Source organism: Melospiza georgiana, chromosome 5, assembly GCF_028018845.1.
Source record: "Melospiza georgiana isolate bMelGeo1 chromosome 5, bMelGeo1.pri, whole genome shotgun sequence".
Taxonomy (NCBI): Eukaryota; Metazoa; Chordata; class Aves; order Passeriformes; family Passerellidae; genus Melospiza; species Melospiza georgiana.
Window position 1 is genome coordinate 11,014,367 of NC_080434.1, and position 19,086 is coordinate 11,033,452.

Here is a 19,086-nt window from a genome sequence, read left to right on the forward strand (position 1 = left end):
AAGCTTTATGAGCTAGGCTCTTATGAAATTCCACTGGTGTGGTGCAACATTTTAAAAATGTTTTTTTCCTCTAGTCAGGTAAAGACAGCTGACTGTATAGCATAATGGAAGGGCAGGAGTGACAGGGAAGAGATATAAATGGATTACATTTGGTGTGGAGAATTAATGTGCCTCATTTGCACCATGTTTAAATGGAGAGGAAGACCAATTTGTCATTTAGATTACTTTGTGATTTAAAAGTGGAAAGAATGGAAATGAGATTTAAAAAAAGAAAAGCCTGTAAAATGAAAGTAAGAGAAACATGGCACTCTATAGCCTATTGCAAGGTGAACATATTCTGTGAATTTAACCTTTTTTTTTCCCAAGTGATGAACCACGCATAAGCAGAGTTCCATATTTTTGTAAATTCTTTTTGTGAATGACGATTACTTGCTGTGAATTCTTCATAAAGCTGTTTTATTTTAGATTCTAACTATCTAAAAGTACTGTAAGGAATTTATAAATTGGCAAAGGAGAAAATGACCTTTTTTGGACAGAATAGTTTTCCTAAGAAAAAACTGAACAGTAGTGACAGCAATTTTGTGCATCCTTTTGCAATTCTGGGAAATTGGATCCTTTTGGTCCAATTAAGATAACCTAGAAGCTCATGGCATTTCATGCTGGCAGCTAATAATCCCCACAGCCAAAAATAAAATCCAGGGATTCACTTGCTCCAACATTTTTCAGCTCTGCTGTTTCTTCCTGACTAAGCTCCCTTTAGCAACAATGAGATACAGTGATGAGATGTAGCCATCAAACAGAGTAAAAATTTTTCTTTGCCTAACCATTATGAGTTCATATCTGCTTTCCAGTGAAGGGCAAGATTTTCAATAATATGTCACCAAAAAATATTTCTGGAATAGGTATGGTATTATCTTTCTTGAGCATATTTATATGGAGAAAATCTTTATCTCTTTTATTAAGGAAATCTGTTAAAAGTTCCAAAGTATTTCTTTTGTACTGGTGTTCTTCCATCTTCAAGAAAATGACAGTGTGGTTATTAGGCATCTGTGTTATTTAGTTCAGTTTGCCTATAAATTGCATCTCAGTTGGTGTAAACATGCCACAGTCACAAGGCTGTAGCTCCTCCTAATTTGGTGAGTGAGGGGGCCTCCATTAGTTCAGATAAGGAGCCTGCTTTTGAGGCACATCTGATCAACCTTACTTTTGCCATGGCTTAGACCACACCAGGAATTTATCTCAGAGTGTATTACTGGTCCAGTCTAAAATCAGTTTCAAATCAAAGAAACACCACCAGAATGGGTCTGGTCTAGATACCCCAGGTTTCAGCACTAGCTGGTTTTTTTCAAGAGATTTGTTACAATTTCACTGTAATGCTTGTTAGCATGGATATAGCTGTACAGCTCCCAGAAAATTATGGAACAATACAGGTTTTACATAATTATATAATTTTTAGCCTTTAAACATTATTGCACATCATTATCAGTATGCCCATGCCCCCATAGGCATTTCTATTTTTTAAAGTCTCAGAGGCATTCCCCTACCTTTTTCATTTGTTAATGAGGGTAAAATTTGACCTTGTGTATTTTCAAGGAAGTCTATAAAAGCTTCTGTACTAAACCTTTGGTCTATGTGTAATGGCCAAAAAAACCTCAACAGTTTTACCAGGTACTGAGATAGGGAGGGCAATTGCAAGTGAGGGATCCACAGAGAGTTCTGGTGATGCAGAATTACTGCAAACACTTTCCCTCCAGCACTGCTCCTGGTGACAGAGTGCTCAGTGTGGCTTGCAGCAGCAGCAAGGACCTGCTGGATGATTGTTATTCTTCATCCCTTTCCTTTGGCAGTAGACATCCATGGGAATCAGCTGGGTGGATGCTGTCCCAGAGGAGCACTTGCTGGCAGGGAAGCAGTGGAGCACTGAATCCCACAGGACTCCTGCAGAATAAGTGTGTTTTCCACTTCACTACAGAGGCACAGGGATCAGCCTGTTTGCTTAATTTCCAAAGACTCAGGTGGATTACTGGATGACAGGTTAGGGAAACTGCTGGGTTTCCAGTGACGATGGAGATTAGCAGCTATTCTCTTTGATGAGAGTAAAACTGTTAACTGCATGTGAAGAAAAAGCTACAAATCTGTTGGAATCTGCCTGTATCTCCTGCAATAAGCTGCTTAGATGCTAACCATCTAGATTGCAATTTCAATTGCCATGATTTTGCCAGAATAAATAACTGTTGGGAAAACATGAAAGCTTTCCAAGTGATCTCCTTGTTCCATACTGATTTTAGACTTTTCAAACTGAGCTTATGTTTGTCTGTAGGGAAAATGGAAATGTTTTTCTGTATGGAAGACAACAAGTCTTAATTTGATGAGAAGTGATGGTTGGGCATCCAAGATAACTCTAGCTGATTTTCTGAAAATCAGCCAAAATCCAATGATCTTAGGAATGCCTGCAAGTTGTAGACTGGTTTCATACTTGCCTTTCTGCATTTTATCTTTTGCAAGGAACAGGGCCATGGAAAACATGGGAAAGAAATTAATAGTCATGGAATTTAAGACAGTATGACAACACTATATTCTGAAGATGCCTCACTTCTGAGTGCTTTCTTTAGCTGCATCTCATCATTTTGATTTGATAAGAAATTCCTTTTGTTTATATATATGTATATGTAGTGGCAATATGTTTTGTAAGGAACATAGAAGAGCTCTGCAACAGTTTTTATATGAATTATGAAAAATCACAAATACTGATGTTTTCGGTTTTAACATTATGGGTTTTTTTCCCTGAAAAATATTTTTCTTTATTTGTTGCATTATATATGTGAACCTGCTGTTTAAGAACATCCTTCAAAGATTTTTTTTTGCTTTTTGTTTTTCATCTCATGTATGCACAGTGTTAGCATTAATTTCTGTGTTTGGTACATCTGTTTGCTGAAGCTAATAGAAACAATTTTGTGCTAGAAAAATATATGCTGGATAATTAAAATAATGACATATAAACCAAAAACTTATGCATAAGGATGACAGCACTGCCAGAGTATTGTTTCATAAGGATTCATGGTGAGTTTTATTGAAAGAAATACAGATATTCTGTGATCTCAGTGTGTAGAGATATGTTTGTAGGTGCATACAAATACACACACAAAATTTTGTGTATCACAATCAGAAGATCATCTAATGGCTTATATATCTCTGGTATACACATGATTCATAGAGCAAAAGCTCCTTTGGACTCTTGTGCTTGTTTTTTCCCTGGAAAAGAAAGGTCCTGTTCATAGACAGGAATCCTTAAAGCTCTAAGCTGTCAGAAAAAAAAAAAACAGTCAAAGGTATTTCTCTATAATAAAGGCCATTTATCTACTAAAGGACTAAAATTTTGAGAAAATGTTGAGTATGTAAATTCTGTAGGTGTGTCTGAGCAGCTAAAACTGAAGCTATTAACAATGATCAGTGCTGTGCAACAAAATGTAAATAAATCAGTATAGATTTAGCAAATTATATATATTTATCTTTATCATAGAGAGTGGTTTTGGGTTTTTTCCATTCAGTTAATTTCCGAAGTATGTGAACAAATTTTATTCTCAGAACAAGTTCAGTGAGCTAAATAATCAATTTAATGCATGAATGTTTCAAACAGTTGTGATCATTGACAGCAGGAAGCTAGAATGAAAGTTCTCCACCTCCAGCTTGGTTCAGACATGGTTCAGGTATGTCTGTGCTTTATATCCCTACCCCCATTCTGTTTGCGCAACAAACTTCTCAAAACCATCATTAACAATTTGCTTTCTCTGATTTGTGACAATTATTATATGCATTATGGATGAACACATCAAAGAGCAAAGACACACAAAATTGTGGTTTAATTCTAATGGCTGAGGAAGACAGAGCAAGTTGCCTGCTCCAAGTCTTTAAAAGATGTTTCAGCCTTTAGCCAACAGTCTGTTACCACAGGTTGTTGGGCATCAAAAATTTTTAGACTGTCACTATGAGTTTAGGTACACAATCATCTTTTAAGCTAATTTCTTCTGGGTAAGCAAATAACAAAGAGTTAAATTGCACCAAAGAGACCAAAGAGCATGCAAGCTAATGAAAGCCATGCCTTTGGTCATTTTCTCTGGACTTTAATTCCTAGTGAAGTTTGTTTTAATTCTCATTACATATTTCATGGTTATAAAGCTAGAAGAGGCCATTCGAATATTTAGTTTGAGCTTATTCGTACTGTAAGTTCTTAGTGTCACCCTGTTGTTCATACAATTGGCTTGTGACTTATGTACAAGGAAAGCCCAAATAGAATGTATAATGCATATAGAGTTTTTCTATAGAAGTATTTCTACTAAGGATTATTTGTATTCATTTCAAATTTGCAATGTCACTTTATTTGAAGATCTCAGTGGAATTTTAGGTTTGTATTTTAGCTCTGAAAATAATTTTAAACAATCTTGGCAGTAGTAGAAAAAAAGCTATTGGGTCCATAGCATAGTTGTCTAATTTCTAAATAGTTTAAATGCTAAGGCTGTAAAATAAATTATGTATGGCTTGAATTTAAATGAACAAAGAATGTTGTTCTTCCTTTTGGGAATAGTTTTAATTTAAAAAGAGAATTATGTTTTTTATGTAACTCTCAGTTGGGAATGCATTTGTTAGAAAAATAACTATTTGAAAATATAGTTCTGTTTAAGCTAGAGGCTCAGTAAGAAATCACCATAAAAGCAATTCCCATCTAAGAACTAAGATACTGATGCACCTAACTCAGCTGGATTAGTAAAGACAAGACTGTAAATTGAGTTTCTGTAAAATGTGTCTCAAAAAATCAACATGTGCAAGAAGGAAGTTGTGGGTGATTTGTTCTCCTCTTCACTGCTGTGAGGCATGAAATCCTGTGCAAGTGCCACTGCAGAAATTGAAACCTGGCTTTTGTGGACAGGTATTCAGAGCTCATTTATCTGTTGGAATTTTTGGGTCTCTTTATTTTTGTATGTCCAGCAAAGCATCTTTGTTCTGATTTCCCATTATCATAGATTTTTCTCAGGGCTCTGGGCTACACTGTAGAAGAATAGTGGAGCTGCCAGATTTGATCTGTAGATCTTTCACGTAGAGACATTGGATTTCCTGCTCCCCTCCTATAGGCTTGGCAGCCTCAGAGCTGTGCAGCAGCCAGTCTTTCCTGGGATATCTTTGTCAGGTTGCCTCCTGACGTGCCTCAGGACCTCCTGCTTTAGAAAGGTCACCCATCTTCCCAGTAGGAAGACAACCTTATCCTGAAGCTCTGCTACCCCAGAGGTGGTGCAGTCACTGTTTTCTCTGTAAAATTGTGAGTTATTCCTTAGATGTGTTCAGACACTTCTGCATCTGCACCATCTGAGGGTGCCATTCCTAAGTATTAAGCTTTATTTGTGTGACAACAGGATCTGTGCTGTTACTGCTACTTCTTTATTTTGAAATAGGATTTCTCAGGCTTCAGATTTTTATTTTTTACTTCTTTTTTCTTCTTTTTTTTTTTTTTCACTTGCGTGCCAGCTTGACACTTAATGCACTCATTAGACCTTGGGTGCTTTGTTGTGTTTTTCTAGGCTGGGGATGGGAGGGAATTAGTCTTCATTGAGGTGAACCTCCCTAACCTCAGGTGTTTGGTTAAGCCTTCTGCTCTCTGTAAAGCTCTCTCTGCCTTCAAAGAAATGGTTGCCAATAAATCTGACATTGTTTTTGATGGGTGAATATTTTCCTGATATGATCATGCGATTGTTTAGAAGAGGGGAAAATCAGCAGGACACTTGGACATGTGTCACAGAAGAAGCCCTTTAGATGATGATATTAGAGCACTGATCACTTTATGCAAAACCAAAACATACAAAGCTCTGTATCCCATTGTAAGGTAAAACAGTTCTAGGACCAGCCTCTGTCTTAGGGCCTGCTTACAGAGTAGTTTTTGTTTTCTCAAATAATGCAGCTGTCTGCCTAAAAGGGACAGTGAGGAATAAAAAAAATTATCATGACTTTTCAATACCTGCCTCCTAAAAAGTGTGCATGTATGTACGCGCTGTGCCATATGCATGACTCCAGAGTACTCAAAACAGTTCTCTGATTCTTTAACTGTGTACCTCCAGAGAAATATCCTAGAAACTTTTGCACTTCACATGCTGGATATTTTCAGCTTGGGTTAGATTTCTCTACCTTTGAGGGATTTATTGGCATTACTTACAGACCAAGGACTATTCTGCTCTGGTATTTGTCTTAAAGGTTTTGCCATGCATAAAAGGGAAAAGCTGTTATTTCTATTGATTCATTCTCAGACCATGTAGCAAATTCAAAGAGAAATAATAACTAAATGAAGAGAGGCTGCTAAATGGCAGAAAGGAACAAGGAGTGTGTTCCTGGGCCTCCATCTGAAAGGTCATATACCTGGCACCTTTTGAATGTCAAGCCTGAAGATGAGAAAGCAGTGTAAATAAGCCAGTGCCTGTGCCCTGCTGGTTGGCAGGTTGGCTGACTCACTCTTGCTGTCCTTCCTGTCAGGATCTGTCACTGTGAGGGAGATGATGAGAGCCCCCTCATCACGCCGTGCCGCTGCACGGGCACCCTGCGCTTTGTGCACCAGGCCTGCCTGCACCAGTGGATCAAGAGCTCGGACACGCGCTGCTGCGAGCTCTGCAAGTACGACTTCATCATGGAGACCAAGCTCAAGCCCCTCCGCAAGGTAGGCTGCTCTGGAGTTTGGTTATCCTCAGGGCTCAGCGCTCCAGGATGGCTGTGCAAATTGCAGTTAAAGAAACATCTGTCCAGAATGGCTTTGTGTTTGCTGTTGGTAATCGGTCACGGTGATTTTATTCTTACATATAAGCTGGGTGATTTTCAGCAGCAGAGGATTTGACTGAAGACTCACTTTCTTCACACATACAATATAAATGCACAAATAATAGTCTTTTGGTTTAGACTTTCTATCTTCAGCTTTTTGTTACAAGTTCATCTGCATATTTTTAAGCCAGAAAGAAATCTTTTCATGTTTTGCTCCTGAGTGACACAGTCCAGTTCACCCAGCAGTTTTTACACGAAGCCCATAACTTCTGGTTGAGAATGATGCTTGTACCCATGTGGACACAGCAGTTATAAAGTAACACAGTCAATTTAGCTGCATCTGTTGTAGCTGTGACACTCATGGGCAAATTAATCACTTCTGCTTTAAAATTAGTTAATGGAATTGAAAAGACAGGGTGACTTTGCATCCTGAATGTCAAATGTGTGTTATCTGCACTCATCTGTTTTCTATGACAAATCAATAAAACGCTACACAGATTGTCAGTATAGGGAAGGTGAAGAGTTTATTAAACATATGTAGGTTCTGTTTTCTTTGGAGTGGATAGCTTCTCTTGGAATTTTTATTTTAAAATGCTCTAATCCTTCTGGAGTCTTGCTGAATCTTTGAAGTTTGAGTCAATCTGGAGCTGGGCAAGTTTTGATTTAAAATAAATTTCTACATGAAAAACATGTACCAAAGCTATTGCTTTGGACCAACATATGCCTATATATAGGGTTCTAAAGGCAAAAGACATTTTGTTTTTGTTGGCCTTACACAGGTAGCAGTAGTTCAGAGAAAGGGGAATCAATGGAATTTCTTCACACTTCCCATTCAGAGGAATTTTCTATTAAGTCCATGGTGATAAACCACTTCTGAAGAGAGAATTCGGACTAATTTGGAAAGCAAAGCTTGTTATAGGGAAAGACAAAGTTCTCAAATGCCAGGTAGATCTGGCCATGTATGCTAGAAATTGAAAAAAAAAAGATGGCTAAAAACTCAATTATATTGATTTCAGTTTTGGTAATTGCATATTGACTTTAGCTAATGTGACAGGATGAGATTATTGTATAAAAACCCCTGCCTGTTGCATCTCTTTGGGATTTTTTTTTTTAGTTTATATGGTTCTATTTTCAAACCAAATTGCTTTAACATCTAACAAGTACTCTCACAACAGTTACTTTTCTCAAGAGAATATACAGATATTGGTATTTTTAACAAAAGCTTTTTGCTGGTTTTGTTAGATAATATAGCATCTTTTATAAAAGGGAAACAAAATTTATAGCAACCAAGGAGAAAAGGAGTGAAAAATGTGCATCATTTGATATCAGAAGTACGCACTTTTAACTGTGTGTAGTCAGTGTCACATCTCCTCCCCCTTTTAGAGTGGTAGTGTAATTCCTACAAGTCTGCAATGTCTTAATTGAATGATTGCCACCTTATTCAGTTTATCATTGGTTCTCAGGTATGGTTTAGATTTCTGCATAAAAAAAGATTCACCTCTTCTTTCAGGCAGGATATTTTTGTTTCTGCTCGAAGCACTACTCAAAAGCAGTTTATCTGCCTGGCAGTCTGTGCTGGTAACATTCTTCCCTTTAAATGCAATGCTAACAAATATTTGTTTGTGTAGAATGGACCCAGCACTAACTATAAATCCTTTCTTATAAGTCACACCCATTTCAGAAACCAAAGCTCCCAAATATTTCAAAGTTAAAATTAGTTGTCTTTTGGCATTTACAGCATTCAACTGTGACACGCTTCATGTGTTACATTTAATTAAACGTGTTCCTTACTAAGTGTGAGCACTATCATCACCATTGTTCATGAATTTATGAAACACTTAACAGTTTATGAGAAGCTGTTTTGCAAACCAAGTATTTTGACAGCTGTAGCAAAACCAAGGTAAGGGAGGAAAAAGTGATCATGAGACCTGACATATGAGTAGAGCTGACTTGCAAATTTCCACCCAAACATCCTTTATAAAAATCACTGAAACTGTTTTGTTTAGGATTTTTTTGTCAGAACTTATATATTTTGCGGAAGTGGAAAGTGCCAGTGAAAGACTGTCAAATTTCTTGGCAGCTTTTATGAGGCCCAGAATCTCAGTTTTGGGGTGTTCCTTGGGAGCACATGTTTTCAAAAGACTGGCACAAAGGGTGGTGACCAAAATACTGTGGGACAGGCAGCTCCTAACACCAGCTCCCCACAATCCTGTCTCCTTGATGCAGGATCTGAAAAACACTACTGGCTCTGGGATTTCCAGACCTTGAAAGCTTTGGGTTTTGCTAAAGCTTGGTTCTGTACTAGACCTCAGGAGCCTTCAGTCCCCTAAGTCTGGGCTGTCAGCAGTGAATCAAAATTTCTGAACTTCTGGAATCCCCTTGGCACGATGGGACATTATGTATCTGAAAACAACACAGTCCTTGTCAACTTTGTTGGATGCCAATTGGAACAGCAAAATTGACCTCAAAAAAGTTATTAATTTTGCTAATAAGCTTTGAGGAATTCTGAAAACAGATTACTTTTCCATGCATCCTAAACAGAAGACCATATGTTTTGTTTCAAAAAAGGAGTGCCTATTCAATTCCATAAGAGACTCATTTATTTAAAAAAACAAAGGAAATTATTTTCCCTGAAGTGAGTTTCTGTCCAGCTTCAGATGATGCAATTTCCATGGCCATTAGACCTGGATTTGAAGTGACATTCTACAAGTGGAAGGGTCACATCTCTTTACCAGTTCTGATTTTTTGTTTTTAATATCTCTCATCACTTATTATACAACATTCTAAAATTTGGTTCCTGTCTGTGCATTGTTTCATTATGATGAATTTTGTCATTATGTCTTTGTAAAATTCCTACTGCTGGCCTCCTGAAGGGAAAAAAATTACAGACTATCAAACTTAATTACAGCAATCTATAGTTTGGCATTTTGCAGAATCACAAAAGCATGATTTAAATATAAAATAAATTATTTATTCAAAAATGAATTACCATCTTTATTTATACCTCAGCCCTTCATGCACCTTCAATGTTTCATAACAGATTTTTTTGTCAAAGTCTAAGGTTTTATACCACAATCTTTTTGGAATATCATGCCATATCCGTTAGCACCCATAAGTGACAATGTAGAACATAGAAAGCTAACATAAATTAAGATAATCAGTATTAAGTCAATAGGTTTGTGCCAATGTGTGACAGTTATTTAATTAGAGAATCCCTGAAAGCACCAGACATCAAATAAAACTGAGTTTAATCATTTTAGTGAGTCTTTGCATTGAGGTAATCCTTTTAAGCATCGATCAACAGACATTGCAAGTGTTTCGTATATTTGGACAGGTCTAATTACTTCAGCTCAAGATAAATACAGAGATTAAATATTAAGCATTGCTTAGTGTTTTTTATTTATTTCTCATGGTCTCTGTTACATCTGTCTGTCATTATAAATAATACAGTTACATTTGTATGCTTTGCCTCTCAGCATCTGCAATCCATGATGCAGAATTTAAAAGGTGACTTTATCACAGAAGGAATTAGGAAGTGTTAGGAAGCTTGTGTGAGTTCCTTATTGAGCTCTATCAGGAAATAGCTTAAACCTGAGAAAAGCACTTCTTTAAAAAAGATGCACTCCTAGATATTAACACCTGCATTTCATATCTCTTGAATTTGGTGTTTGAAGACTAGTCAAAACAGGAATTGAATGAAAATACAGTTAGAATGAAGTGGATTAAAGTGTCAAATTAAAAGAAAGCTCAACAAAAAAAGTCTTTAAATGGAGATTCTCAGCAGTGCCTTGCTAGACTTCAAAATACTTTTCATATTTAAATTTTGCTATCTATTTAAGACATCTAGTATCTGATGAGATGTCTTACTTTGATGCACCATCCCAACAGATTATTGTGTGGTGTCAGAGATGTCTGTTTTCTCTCCCAGCTCTATTTTTGAAATGATTTACAAATAAAGTCTTATTTATGTGAGGCATGAGCAATATTGCTCATTGTTACCATGTGGTTGCTCTTGGTCATTAAGGAAGCGCAAGTCACTTTGTTTGTTTACAGAAGCATCATGTAGCACTTGAGGTTAATTTTCTTTCTGATAGAAAGAGTATCTGATTTTATGCCTTTTTTTAAAAATAGAGGACTGAGAATGTTCTTTTAGTACAGAGTGATATGTTTCTATTAAATTAAACAGAAGCAAAGAGAATGCTGATCATGAAATAAACTTAGTCTTATTTAATTTGAATGTGTATATTTATCTTCTAAGTGTTTATGCCTCTTGTATGCTGTATTTGGTTATATGCTGATATAAAAAAACCTCATAGTATGCCTAAAACATTCACTGATGGCAAAATATGTTAAGGATGTTTTTTTACTTTTGATTCAATAGTAGCTTGGAATTCATATTTACATGTCTTTTTTAAGAGTATGGTGATAACTGCCAAAAGTCATAGGACCTGCAGTGAAATTTCTGTGATATCCTGCTCTGAAATCAAAATGCTGGCCATTAGAAACTGCTTTAGCCAGAGTAAACTCTCAGATCCAGGCGTGACCAGAAGAGTCTCACAAGAAAAAGCCCCGAACTGTTGGGCAGTCATTACCCCACTGCTTGCTGTTCAATTCCTACTGCCCTGGGCTGTGAGCTGTGAACCACCTGCCTTTGTCCGTGGTTTTCTAATAATGCCCGTGATAAGAAGTGGTATCAAATATTGCACAGGACTTGCTGTGGGACTAGTTCCCTTTTCACCCAATTGGATGGGTATTTTGCAGTCCTCAACACAGAAGGAGCTCCTGCATTTTGCTTTGATTTCTGGTGCAGCTACATAGTGTCACCAAGGCAACCTGCTCCACTGTTATCTTTCTTCCAGTGAACTGTCTCAAAACATCAGCAGCCTCAAATAATTGCCTGCAATATGTGGGGTCAGGCACTTCACCAGTATGCACAAAGGCACAAAGCTATTACTTTCTTGTTGGCTATCATGTCATTATAGCAAATAACTTTGGGCTCAAGGGACAATGTGTATATTAAAGCTTGTAAAGTAAAAATGATTCTATAGCACTTATATCCTATTTTGATGCCTTGGGGATGCAAGGGACTACTTTGTTCAGACAGTTGTATTCCTAATTTTTGAGGATAATAGAGCATTACTGCTAATTTATCTGTATATAGACAGCATGCTGCAGTTCACAGAATAATGCTGTCTTGCATTTTCTGCCACAAGAACAAACTAGAGCTGAGCTTTCTTATGATGGTAGAATTTGTGCTAGCCTGCCATTTCCATATGTCTTTCTCTTCCATTCAGAACACAGCTTTATTCACAGAGCTATCCCAGTTCCCACAGACTTCTGACAAAAGATTCTTGTGCGTCTTGCCTTGAAGCCATCATAACATACCCCTAGGCTTGCTGAAAGCCATCTTTCTGTGATACTTTGCTGAGACACCCCCATGTGGAGGTAGAGCAAGATGTTTGTACAGTTTGTTCTTTGAACTTGCATTCTTTTAAGAAGCAAATGAAAAATATTGTACTAAAAAATTAAATGAAAACAGTGTCCTCTACCAATTAAATGCCTGTAACCAAATTGGCTGCTTTGCTGCTCAGCAGCATTTGCAAAAGCAAAGGGAATTTGGGAGATTGTTCAGCTCTGGGTGTTAGTGGTGTTATCCACTATTGCATAGCATGAGCTCTGGGAGGTACAAATCTTCTGTGCTTTCTGAGGCAGTTTGATCTGAGTTGTTTTACGGATGCAACTTGCATCAAAAGATTCAATTCCCATTTTAGTTAGAGAGCCCTACTCAATCCTGCAGTTCATCAGCCTCTCTCTTATTTTTTAAGAACTTGAGGTCTCCTTTTCATTTTTTTATTTCAGGCCTTTCAGTGTTTTGTTTTGCAGCTTGACCTCATCAATAGTTATAACCAAGGAAGGACTGGGAGGCTGAAGCATTGAAAATAATTAAGAGAGTCTCTGGCTCTAGAAATAAAGAAAGTGTAAATGGAATGCCAACACAAAATGTATAGCTAGTAATATGAAATTAAAGAGCATAATCAACCCAAGCATTCACCTAAACCAGTCATTGTGATTCATGGAGTTCTTTAAAAATGCCATTTTTGCTGTTTAATTTTGAAGTTAGGAACTTTACCAGCTCCCATGGGAGAGGGCTGCTATTCATGATCTGATTAATGCAGGTAATTATCTGTCACATAATTAACACGTACAATTTTACAGTTGTTACCTGCCTCAAATTTATTTTGCCTGGGACCTATTGATGTGAGAATGATCTGTTCACAGGTTGATGCTTGCATGGTGGAATGCGTGCTAAAAATGGGTTTTCTTTTGAAAAATTATGATATGATGTTCTTTCGAACACAGAAATTCCAGTAGTGGATCTAAATTATGACCAAATGGGATAACTTTTACTTTACTCAGGTTTGGTGGTTTTTGTTAATTAAATTTTATTCCTGTAGCATTTTATTAAAATTATTGGGGAAAAAATTAGAATTTCCTGTTTTTTCCAGAATGAATAGCTCCCCTCAGTTCTTTACTAGAACACTAGGCTGTAGTTTTATTTTAATTACTATCTTTCCTCAGCACTACTTTCCTCTATTTTATTTTTATTTAATTGGATCAAAAGAATCTCTCTTGTGGGAAAATAAAGGACAGAGAAGGCAACTGTAGCTATTCATTGGAAAGTCAGTATTCTTCCTAAAGCCATATTTATAGATATTTAAAAGCATGAGCTCCTTTTTTTAATCTTTGTTACGTGGAAATTCAGACATGTGTGTGGATACCTGCAAAAAAAGGATATGTCCAGGTATGTTTAAACAACAATGTATTTAAAAATACCAGGGTTTTGGCAAACAAAGACATTTAAACCAAACCACACCTTGGTAACAACTTGTACTGATTCTGGACAATTTGAAATAGAGGAAATAAGGCACTGTGATGACTACTGGAGAGAAGGCAATTGAAGTAAAGACCAGCAAAACTGTAATTGTATTCTACAATTTGTTTTAGGTCCCTAAAGCAACAGATCTTTAGAGAAATTTTCTGCAACTGGACATGACTGAAGAACTGAAGGAAGTGGAGAGGGTTACAAAACCATGTAATAGGATGCTGGTCTCACCATGTTGCTATATCAGTTTTTCTAATTTCTCTCCTTTTCCAATTTCTACCATGCTATTAGAGCCTTCTGTCCATGTCCATCCCACTATAAGCACTCAAATGTGCAAAGGGAAATCCTACTTGATATTCAAAGACAGAGACTCAGGCACAGACTGCTGGGAGATGGTTTGTTGTGGCTCCTATAGTGGAGAAAGGACTTGTGGCTGCTTTGACCCCAGCAGAATACATCTCAAATCCACCACTGAGCCTATGTCATGCTTTTATAGTGCCTCTAAAATACCTACCAAAAAATGCAGCAGCCCTACCAGCTTTGGTCAGAAAGGGAAATTTCAGCATAACTAGTGTTGCAGGAAAATTATGGTCTGTGCTCTTGTAGTGTGGCAGTTTCACTGATTTTTTTGTGGTTTTCTTTGTATGTGTACGTGTCTAAGTTGTTTGAGGGCAGGACTGTGATTTAAAGGTATTTGCTACTTAGTGGCTGGGGGCAAATGTTATGCCTTCAATTAGATATGCTGCTCTTTTGGAAATACAGAGTAGGCAGAGGCAGGAGTCAACAACTGCAGAGAGAACAAAAGTGACAGACTAGATCCTTTGATAGAATGATCATGGAAATACTGTGGGGAGAGCAGACAACAGTAGCATCTGTTTCTGTTCTTGACTAACTGTGATAAAAGTTGATGGAGACATAGACTCTACCCCTTTTATCCCTGTTTCTTTATGGGTTACCAACATGTAGCTTCTTTTTTGTTTTTTGAGTATGTTAAAGCCCAGATACCTGAAGTAAATATTTTCTAGAGTTGTAGATGTGTGCCTCTTGTTTGTAGTACCAGAAACTCCTCATAGTTTTACACTAGAGTGATAGTTCACTCCTGATCAGTGAGTTAATGTTTTACCTGCAGTTTCTCTGCCAGGATTATTTTTTAGATAAGGTAGCTGAAGTGTACTGTGCTTGGAGATAGTGGTCTTTTTATTAAAGACCTTACAAAGCAAGAAAAGAAAAAGTAATTGTGAATGAGGAGTTCATGATAGCACTGAAGGCTCTGTTGAACAAAAGATGAGTTAATGTATTTTCAGAATTTGAAGAAGATACTTGGAGAATAAACACTTGGTCACATGCTTCTGCATTCTATATATTGATGTAAAGCAAATTCCAGCAGATGGGAGCTAGAAAGAGGCTCCCAATATGGAGAGATTATTCTGTAATTACTTCCCACGGGATTCCTTGCACATCTCTCCAAAGCATCTGGTGTTGGCCTCTATCTGAAACAGAGCACTGGATGAGAGGGACATGAGGTCCTGTATTTCCAAAGCATAGGTGTTGTGTTTGGGGGTTTTTTTTTTGTTTGGTTTGGGGTTTTTATTGGGTTTTTTTTGTTGTTGTTAGTCTGTGTTGGGATGTTTCGGATGCAGGTACTGAAGTTCTTTTAGCTACTTCATTTTAGAAACTATATTCTCGAATTACTTAACTTCTACACTTCTCTTTTACATTTTTTAAGGGTTTGCTAATTGATGTCGTACACAGCAAAACATTGCATAAGCTTGTGAAGAGTGCATACTGATTATATCACTTAAGTCTGTTCTAATTGTCACAAAAAAGAAATAAGGTGCCATCTTGGTTATGATAAAACTGAATTAATAGTTCTTTGCAGATGATAATCTTAAGGTGTTCATCAAAGTGAGGTTTTTCATTAGGTATTTCTTTTATTACTCTAGGTATGCATATCATACAAGAGTGAAGTATATTTGTTTTTAGAAATGCACCCATTTCTGGTTCAGTTTAAAATTTTTAATAGGTGTTTTAAATACACTACAGACATTCTTTTGAATTCCAGACAGGTTTATTTAGTATCTCTTAGGGACAGAAATGGATTTTGAGCAAAATTCAGACAGATTTGCCAAACAATGATCTCTGCTGGAACATCTAATGAGATAACTAGATGGAGGTAAAGTTGTGCATAGACAGGGGCATATGATCCACCAGGTGACATGGGATTTTAAAAATTCATTTCCCTGTTCAGCAATTAACATAGCAGGGGTCTAATTATGGTCTTCTAGTCTTTATCCTTACTAGAGTTTCTTCTCTGGATACATCTTTTGAAAAAAGGCAATGACAAATATGTTTTCTCTATTTTCTGTGATCCTGCTCAGTTCTTCCTACTCTCTGAATGTGTTTGGGGAAAAGAACACAGTGTAGGTGTTTTCATGGCCCAAACCCTTCTCCTGTCAGCTGTCAGACCTGGCTCATTCTCTTGGACTGTCTGAGGGGCACTTCTCATGTTGGAGCAGGATGTGGGGACACATGCCTTGTCCTTTAAGACACCATCCCCACGGTACAGGCTGTAACCACCTTTTGTTTAGGTGGCACAGAGAGGCCCAGAATGCTTTTATTCAAATAACAAGGTTTGAAGTCTCATCTCTTACGAACACTTCCAATTTCTCTGGGGCTATTTTGTTCTCCCAGCGTGAGTGGAGCCCTGTTGTCCTTTATTACTATTATTTCTTCCTCTTCCACCCACTGCACAGATTCCATTCCACAAACTACCATGGCAGCTGCTTTCCTCCAGCTGGTAGGTTGATAGCAGTGAACAGCTCACTGTGGAGCCTGAGCCAATTAGTACTGCAGCAAGTGACCAGAAAACCCTCCCTAACATAAATAACTCGGAGCTACATGTTCTCACTGTTGACATATCTTCACTGCTCAGCTCACTTCAGCATACACCACACCAGCTCTTTTCCAAAAGTGCTGGCTAAATCCTTTGGGTTGACTTTCAGATAAGAAAGACTTTTTTCTGTATGTTTTTTAGTCTGTGTGCAGAGTGCAGTTTCTACAACAGCTCTAGTAAGTAATTTTAGCCTCTGTTTTGCAGGCATAATTGCTTTAAGATAAAGGTTGGCTGGAAGTATTTCTTCAGACTGTAGAAAGAATTCAGAAAATATTGCATCATGACTTTAGCTCTAGGCGAGAGCAGAAATCCTTCCAGCTGTGGTTGTTGTTTACATTATACGTAGGCATTTTTTTTCTGCTAAATAATGGATAGGGAGAAAAATGTCACAAAAAACGTTTAATATTAGCAATATTCCCCCCATACCAGCTTCCCCTGTCAGACCTCCTTACATGCAATTTTCAAAACAGGGTTCTTGAAAATACCCAGGGGTTAAAAAGTCCAGGCAGTCCATTAACTTCACCTTCAATATTTGGCATCCTTAGTCTGAGCCCCTGCAGCAGAGAGACCTTCAGCTGTAGAGGTGTGAGTCTGCAGACCTGCAGTAGAGCTGCAGCCGCCTCAGGACATCGGTGTAGACAAAACTCTGTGGCCAGTGTGACAGAATATTGCCCTGGACAGGCGGCAACGCGTGGGCACGGAGTGGTGGGTGGGAGCAGGCAGGCAGCAAATCCACAGTGCAGAGGTGGGGGAAGGAAACCCAGGCAGCAGAGTTTGCTCAGTGCCATTGGGAGGTGGAGGCAGCTTTTGTGTGAGCAGCCTGGAGCTTTCGCTTCTGCATTGGCCATCGTGAAACCGCTTTGCAGAAAGCGAAATGGACGGGAGGGAATTAACATTGCAGATTTGCTTCTCTTAAGCAGAGAGGCTCTGCTGGTGTGTAGGACATGAAGCAGCATCCCCACACTCACAAGGAGTGTTTTCAGAAGATACTAAAGAAAACATCTGTAATTCCTTGTTGCATATTGATTAATCAAGCTTGTATTAGAAGTGGCATGCAGGGAGGCAGATTTTTTTGTACTTTAAAATAAATATGAGAGATGTTCTCAAACTGCTTTACAGGAAAGGGAAGTGGTTGGTTACACATGGTTTAAAGTTCCCTGTATGTTTTAGGGTTTGGTGGGTTTTTTATTTTTATTTTTTTTATTTCCCCTGAAGACTCATGACTACATTTTGTAGTTACAAGAGTGGGATTTGAAATCAGTAACCACTCTCTTGAAGTTTCTGAGTGAAATTCTCTTTAGGAAACAAAAGCAAAATACGAGGTAGAAACCTAGAAGAGGGTACAGTTTTACAGCTGCCACTTTAAAGATTATTCCAAAATTCTCAGTAAAGTTTAGGAATTCCAACTGAGATGCACGTTGTGACTTCGAGGCAGCTGTAAGTAGTAGCTGGGGTGGGACGAGTGTTTCTGATCACATTCACAATCCGGCTGCTTTCCGTTCTTGGTGGGAACCTTGAGCCAGGCAGTCTCCTACCACCCTCCAGTGGCTTTCAGAGCACACTGCAAGCGACGCGCTCGGAAAGCTTATTCAGAAAATAAAAAGGGGGCTGGGGATGTTCCAAGCTTTCTGCTGGGGACGCATTTGGATTTTTGTTACACTTTGGATTTATTTGGTGACTTGTTTAAAAGAGCTTTTGGTTCCGGTTAGATGTTACAAAGCGTTCTAGCACACCTGTTCTGTGAAGCATTATGATATTCATGCCGTTGCTTGCATTTGCAGGACATTAAACCATCTGCATTTGTGATGGTTTCCAGTCTGTGTTTGTATTGCTGCCAGGATTACAGAATCTGTGAGTGTGACAATTGGCTGTACAACAGTGAAGGGTTGTTTTGAGTGGGGCTGGCAAAAGCTACAGTTTTTTCTATTAATTTAGTGACTCAATAATTTGCAAGTCATTATAAATGTCTCCTCTGGCTGCTACCATTTATTTCTGTCATTACATCATCTAAAGCACCTGAGGAGCATTAAGATCTAAATTTCCAAAGAAAATTGCATCTGTGTACTTAATTTTGTGCTGTTTTCCTGTTCTTGGTAGCATCTGATATTCTATCCATGGCATGTCACAGTGTCATCAACCTGATTGCTGTATTTTCTTGGAGATCACTGATGAAGATAATAAAACATGACACAATTTATTTTTATCTTTCTATTATGAATGTGGAAAGTCATGAAAACTGCAGGAGCTTCAAAACACAGCAGGGATGAATTTATCAGAGGTTAAGGAGGCATTAATGCTCTGTGTGACATGAAAGGTAGCGCCTGCCAAAATTCCCCACACGACTTTAGGCTGTATCAAATCCCGGACTATAAAGCAGAAGTAAAGGGGGCTAATGCTTTTTATTGCTCATTACATTGTTGTCTCATCCTTTGTTATGGATTTTCAAGCAATTTTTATATCACATAACTGTGCTTTTGTCCAAGCAAGTCTGTGCTAAAACTAACAGGTAATTTTTTGA

General features: G+C 37.9%; 1 protein-coding gene across 2 annotated transcripts in view; it reads left to right on the plus strand.

The window, feature by feature from the left end:
* MARCHF1 (membrane associated ring-CH-type finger 1) overlaps window positions 1-19,086 on the plus strand; it is a 222,686-nt gene that overhangs the window by 193,695 nt on the left and 9,905 nt on the right. For both annotated transcript variants that reach the window (XM_058023776.1, XM_058023775.1), the window contains exon 6: window positions 6,514-6,694. In XM_058023776.1, the coding sequence (XP_057879759.1) occupies window positions 6,514-6,694 (181 nt within the window). The remainder of the gene's footprint in view (window positions 1-6,513; window positions 6,695-19,086) is intronic.